This window comes from Orycteropus afer, unplaced genomic scaffold (assembly GCF_000298275.1).
Source record: "Orycteropus afer afer isolate SDZICR_OR568_19922 unplaced genomic scaffold, OryAfe1.0 scaffold00036, whole genome shotgun sequence".
NCBI classification, from domain to species: Eukaryota; Metazoa; Chordata; class Mammalia; order Tubulidentata; family Orycteropodidae; genus Orycteropus; species Orycteropus afer.
The window spans coordinates 12,416,639-12,423,746 of record NW_006921623.1 but is presented as its reverse complement, the minus strand read 5'-3'; the positions used below and the strand labels follow the sequence as shown (position 1 = coordinate 12,423,746).

The 7,108-nt window shown below is 40.1% G+C and overlaps 1 protein-coding gene across 1 annotated transcript in view; it reads right to left on the bottom strand.

Moving 5' to 3' along the window:
• ALG9 (ALG9 alpha-1,2-mannosyltransferase) overlaps positions 1-7,108 on the bottom strand; it is a 197,775-nt gene that overhangs the window by 153,023 nt on the left and 37,644 nt on the right. The window contains exon 9 of the mRNA XM_007936556.2: positions 3,062-3,184. Coding sequence (XP_007934747.2) covers positions 3,062-3,184 — 123 coding nt within the window. The remainder of the gene's footprint in view (positions 1-3,061; positions 3,185-7,108) is intronic.

Genomic DNA, 7,108 nt, shown 5'->3' with positions numbered 1-7,108 from the left:
CAGTCGCTAGGACTGATTGTTTCCATTAATTTTGGTTTTCTTCTTTCTTCTTGATGAGGAGAGACCCGTTGTTGCATCTGGATGGCAGCTTCCTAGCTTTTAAGGTCCCAGTCACTACTCGCCAAAGTAGTAGGTGGAACAATGTTTTGTATAGTATGTTATGCCAATTGAGCTTGATGTCCCCTGCAATTATGGTCACAACTGGCCCTCTTTTATTTATTGTGATATGAAGGTTTATCATTTTTCTTTGAGGTAACCCTATGATTTATAGTTTTCTTCCCAAGTTTAGAACAGTCTGTTCTATCTTGTAGTTGTCTTGACTTTCCCCTACCATTTAGAAGTTCTGTAACTACACAGTTTTTTCCCTCTTTTTGGTTTGTAGTTGCCCTCATTTGTCAATCAATGTCTCTGGTTCCCTGTTTACAATCTTGTAGGCTTATTTACTTTGGATGCTTCTATATCCAAAGTATATATCTATAGTTATGTACTATAACTGGGTTGGTTTCTGGGTTATGTCATTATGTGTGTTAATGGTCAGTTGTTGTTTGCTATTGTTGGTTCTCTGTCCAAAGGACTCCCTTTAGCATCTCTTGTAAGGCTGGTCTGATTTTAACAAATTGCCTTAATTTCTGCTTATCTGGAAACGTCCTAATTTCACCATCATATTTCAGGGACAATTTTGTTAGGTATATATAATTCTTGGTTGGAAATTTTTCTCTTTCAGGGTTTAATATACACCATACCATTGTCTTCTCGCCTGCATGGTTTCTGCTGAGAAATCCAAGCTTAGTCTTATTGGTTGCCCTTGTAGGTAACTTTTCACTTTTCCCGTGCTGCTTTCAGGATTCTTTCTGTTGGTTTTGGTGAGTTTGATGTTGATATGTCTTGGTGATTCTTTTTTTTGGGGGGAGTCTATTCTGTTTGGGGTTCTTTGAACTTCTTGAATGGATATATTCTCATCTTTCATCATACCAGGAAAATTCTCTTCCAACAAATCTTGGACAATTTTTTCTGTGATTTTATTTTTCTCTTCCTGTTCTGGAATTCTGATTAAATGTAGGTTACTCCTTTTGATGGTATCCCATGTGAACCCTAGGCTTTCTTCATTTTGTTTCAATCTTTTTTCTGATTGATTCCTTCCAAAGAAGTACTAAGGTATTTGCCTTTAATGTCACTAATTCTGTCTTCCACTGATTCAATTCTACGCCTTTGCCCATTCAATGGCTTATCCATTTCTGAAAATTTAGTATTAATCTTCTGGATTCCTGTCTGTAGATTTTGTATCATTTCTAATTTTTTATTTTGTAATTTGGTTCTTGTATTGTCTTTCAAAATTGTTCTGGGGTTTTCTCCATGTTTTCCTCAATTTTGTCAGACTTTTCCTTGATCTGTCTCTCCATGTGTTAAAGGTACCTAAACATAATTCTTTTGAATTCCTTATCAGGGAGTTCCAATGCTGCTTCTTCCTCACGGATGTTTTGGGTCTGTATCCTGGTCCCATTTCTCCTGCTTTATCTTTGTGTGGACTGTGATGCTCTGTTGTCTCCATGGCATTGTGATGTTTTTTGTTTATATTTAACTGGTGATTGTATGTTGGAGTAACTTGCCCACGATTTTTGTTTCCTCTGTTTTGTTTATACGTTATCTACATATGCAGGGTACTGTGCTGTGCTCCTCTATTCACTAGTTGGCAGCACTTAGTCGCTTACCACCTGTCTCCATTCTCATTGTCACCCTCCCGTATGTCCCTGCCGTCCTTGGCAAACGGAGCCTATTCTTAGGTCCCTGGAATCCAAATGAGAATGCTGCCAATTTAAAATCGAAAATGGCCACCACTTGTAAAGATTCAAAATGGCTGCGCCCTCAGTCACTTTAAACATCCGAAATGGCTGCCACTTGTAAACATTCAAAATGGCTGCACCCTTGGTTACTTTGAGAACTCTGGTGGTATAGTGCCTAAGGCATTTGACTGCTAACCAGAAGGCTGGTGATTCAAACTCACCAGCTACTCCTCGGAAGGAAGGTTGGGCAATCTACTTCCATAGTGATCCCCAAGGAGGGGTCGTTATGAGTCGGATTCGACTCAACGGCAGTGTGTTTGGGTTTGGTTTTTTTTCAGTCACTTTAAATATCCAAAATGGCCACTGCTTGTAAACAATCAAAATGGCTGCATCCTCCAAAGAGCCAAAAGTCCATAGCCCAGGTTGTCTCCCTCCTTGCTGTTTCCCTTCCTAGACATAGACCACCAATGCAGGCATCTCTGCAGCCCTTGTCAATCAGGGCTTACCTTAAGGTCAATTCTCAGGTCCCAACACCACTTGGAAATATTCAGGCTGTTGGTCCCGTCAAGGTAGCTGACAGTCTACTGCTCTGACCATCTCTGTAGTCACAGTTTTCATTCAGGTTTTTCCACTAGTTGGTATAGTTTTCCACTAACACACTTCTGTATACTTCTGTATACAAAGCTCAGGGCTCCAGGATTATCTTCTGTATCTCTGTCAACTGGTTTCTCTTTTCTTTGTTGAAGAGGGTCTGTGTAGCTTGTCTGCCTATTCCTCCATCTTTCTGGAAGTTTTGTGATTTCTTTTGTACTCTAACAAATATAATGAACACCATGACTGTGACTCAGTGGATTCCATTTGGTTTTTTATACTGTATACATGCTGATGCATTCCTTCATCCTAGATGATTTTCTTTGTTTTGTCTTTGTCCTGTGTAAAGCCGAATATGGGAGCTCTGGTGGCATAGTGCCTGAGGCATTTGACTGCTAACCAGAAGGCTGGTGGTTCAAACCCACCAACCACTCCTCGGAGGGAAGATTGAGCAATATATTTCCGTAGTGATACCGCCTCGGAAACCCAAAAGGGTCGCTATGAGTCGGATCTGACTTGATGGCAGTTGAGTTTTTTAAGTTTTAAGGCCTGATAAAAGTGTCTCTATAGAAATATGTTTGAATCTGTGGGGGTTTTTCCCCTAACACATAAGCAGAATGCTGTACTCATTTCTTGGTATATTGTTACCCCTTTCCCTTAAAAAACCTAACATCTTTCATACCACTCACCATGAAATCTCTGCAGCAGGTATTCCATGAGAGAAGTCAGTGGCAAGACCAGGAGGGCCAAAGCAAAGGCTACATTGAAATTCAGAAATCCATTAATTAAATAGAAATACCAAGGTTCTGTACCTGAGGGAGACAAAGAGATAAATTATTAGTAGGTATAAGGTTCATAAGTTATGTTGATGATCCAATGACTCATGAGAATAAGGCTTTGGAAGCCGGATCTTTCCTTGTTCAGTCACACATGGGAAGCACTAAAGCAGACAATGGGAAGAGAATGGGATTGGTCATGATTTAGACAGAATTCAGAAGTTTTATATACTTAGCTGTGTTTTCCAGACTGACCACAATATCATGTCCAAGTTACCATGCCCCAATAGGTCTGATACTTTTACAAAACAATCAAATAACTGAAATAGCTTAGGAACACAGAGCCACATACTGCTAAAATTTAAAAATTTAAAAAAAAAAGCCATTTTGAATCAAATTACTCTCTTAACATTGTGCAGAGCAAAAAGAAAGATAAAAGAAACTTGGTCCAAACTATTCAGGCCTCCCCCATTTTGTTCTCACCTGTTTGTCTCATTTACAGTCAAACACCCCCCCCCACCCCCCGAATATGCTCAACTACTATTTTACAGTCATGTACACTGGGAACCATGCATTTAGGAAAAAGCAACAACTTGTTTTCTTTGAGATCAGGCTCATCAAAGATTGAGGCTCTGCTCAGAAGCTTTGAGGAGTCAGAATAAAGTAAAATGACTGAAAACACAAGCCTCACTCACACTAGTTTTGATTCTTTAGCTCAAAATCCTTAAGCCCCAATGATAAGAAACAGCACCCCTCTGCACAGTTAGCAGGTTTTTCATCTGTATGATTATTTCAATCAGTCAGTGAATGGCATATGCGGGTTTTAATCACTGTGTTGTGACACCCGCCTTGCACCACAGCAATTTCCTGCAATCAGCATTGCTTAAAAGGGTAATCAAAGGCAGAGGAACAGTCAGGAAATCCTGACATTTCTGCAGCTTGCACAGCAAAATAAGATTAGAAACCAAATTCATAATGCTAGAAACATTTCGGGTAGGTTAAGAGGGAAGGGGTGCTAGGGAAGGGCTCAAGTGCAATCATTTGTTACCTCTTGGAAAAGCTCACTCCTTCCTGTTTACTTACAATGACTGGTATTCTTCAGGAACAGAAGTCCTGCCACATGCCAAGTTCATTATAGACGTTAGTATCTTATACTCCCTACAAATTACCTTTTGGATTATAGAAAACTAATGAATGTATTTATTTCCAAAGCAGAAATATATGTCTTCTTTGTATTTATTCAGTATTTCTTTTCCTTCTTTCTCCCCACCCCCAAACAAGAGGCATTTTGTTACTTTTAACTAAAAGGATACTTGTCTCAGCAGCCATAATATACAGTATCAGGTGAATGTGGGATCTAGCTCATGGTGGCCTCCACAATCTGTCAGGGTCTCATCACACTCTCCTTTGCTTGGCACCACTGTTTAGTCACTCACAGCGACTCCTCCTAGGGTTTCCAAGGCAGTATCTCTATGGAAGTAGGTTGCCCAATCTTCCTTCTGAGGAGTAGCTGGTGGGTTTGAACAGCCAACCTTCTGATCAGCAGTCAAATGCCTTAGGCACTATGCCACCAGAGCTCCCAAATTAATAACAGAGTTTCTAAATTGAGACCTTTAGGAGTCCCGTCTTCAGAAAGGTAAGCTTTCGCACAATCTTCTCCTGGCCACCAGTATAGAGAAAATGTTATAAATGCCTGCCTCTCGTTTCATTAGTAGAATTCTAGAAATCTGAGCCCATGAAAAAAAAATCATCTTTTACATCGGATGCTAAGTTAGCATCAACAGAAGAAGCTCTAGTCTCTGATTATTTGCAAATACATATAGGCATGTCTTGTTTTATTGTGCTTCTGTTTATTGCACTTTGTAGATACTGCATTTTTTAAAAATTGAAGGTTTTGTGACAACTGTGCATCAAGTAAGTCTATCAGCACCATTTTTCCAATAGCTTGTGGTCACTCTGTGTCTCTGTGTCACATTTTGATAATTCCCACAATATTTCAAACTTTTTCATAATGCTCTTGCACACTGACAGCAAAGAATACCAGAAAAATATTTACTTATATTTTATTGACTGTGCAAAAGCATCTGACTGTGTGGACCCTAACAAATTATGGTAACACTGAAAAGAATGGGAATTCCAGAACACTTAATTGTGCACATGAGGAACCCATACATAGACCAAGAAGCTGTCGTTCAAGCAGAACAGGGGACACCACATGGTTTAAAATCAGGAACGGAATACACATCAGGACTGTACCCTTTCACCATATTTATTCAATCTGTATGCTGAGCAAACAACCCGAAAAGCTGGACGATATGAAGAAGAACATGGCATCAGGATTGAAGAAGACTCATTAATAATCTGCAGTATGCAGACAACACAACCTTGCTTGCTGAAAGTGAAGATGAATTGAAGCATTTACTGATGAAGATTAAAGACTACAGTCTGCAGTATGGATTAGATCTCAATATAAAGAAAATAAAAATCCTCACAACTGGACCAATAAGCAGCAGCATGATAAATGGAGAAAAGATTGAAGTTGTCAAAGATTTCATATTACTTTGTTCCACACTCAACATTAATGGGAACAGCAGTCAGGAAATCAGACCATGTACTGCACCAGACAAATCTGCTGCAAAAGACCTCTTTAAAGTGCTGAGGAGCAAAGATGTCTCTTTGAAGACTAAGGTGTGCCTAACCCAAGCCATGGTATTTTCAGTTGCCTCCTATGCATGTGAAAGCTGGACAATGAGTAAGGAAGATCGAAGAAGAGTTGATGCTTTTGAGTTGTGCTGTTGGTAAAGAATACTGAAAGTACCACAGATTGCCAGAAGAAGAAACAAACCTGACCTGGAAGAAGTGTTGCCAGAATGCTCCTTAGAAACAAGAATGGCCAGACTTTTTCTCAACTCCTTTGGTCATGTTGTCAGAAAGGACCATTCCCTGGAGAAGGATATTATGCTTGGTAAAGTGGAGCATCATCAGCAAAAAAGGGGAAAGCCCTCAATAAGATGGATTAACAGAGTGGCTACAACTATGGGCTCAGATACAGCAAGGATTGTGAGACTGGCTCAGGACCAGGTGGTGTTTCTTTCTGTTGTACATAGTGTTGCTTTGAGTCAGAGCCAACTCTACGGCACTTACCAACAACAACAACACACACTTACTAGACTACCCAATATGCACTGGGAAACCAAAAAATCTGTGTGACTTGCTTTATTGTGATATGCACTTTATCATGGTGGTATGGAATCGAACCTGTAGTATCTCGGAGGTATGCCTGTATCATTTTTCCAGGGAAGCTCATTTGTTTCCAGCAAATACTGGTCTCTATAATATTTACACTGTCTCAGAGGAAGTACAGCCAGAATGCTCCTTAGAAGCAAGAATGGCCTGGCTTGGTCTCTCATACTGTGGTTATGTGGTCAGAAGGGACTAATACCTGGAGAAGGATATAAGTAGGTCAGTGAAAATGGGGAAGACCCTCAATGAGATAGATTGACTGAGCGGCTGTGAATGACTTAGTGCAGGACTAGTGTTTCATTCATTTGTACAAAGGGTCATTATGATTTGGAACCAACTTGACGGCACCTAACAACAACCCCCCTACACTTACTATGTTCTCCCATTAGAGCCGACTATCTTTTTACTTAGGTATACTGTGCTCTGAGATGAATCAAAGTATTAAATGGTAAACTCAATTATTTTTATTTGTTAGGAGGTCCTAGGTCAAGCTCACAGCTCGGCAAGCTGTGAGTATTTCACAACAGCCTGTTACTTCTCTTGTGAGTCAATCTGAAGCCAGAGTTCTAGTAGCCTTCAGGAAAATCTTTAACCAGAAACCTTTTAGTGTCAGCAATACTAACAGGACTTTTGGAATTCTAAACACTCCTTAGGGCCTTTATCTGCCCTCCAGTCTCAGCAGGTATCAAGGAACTTCCTCCGAACTCAGCACGCATC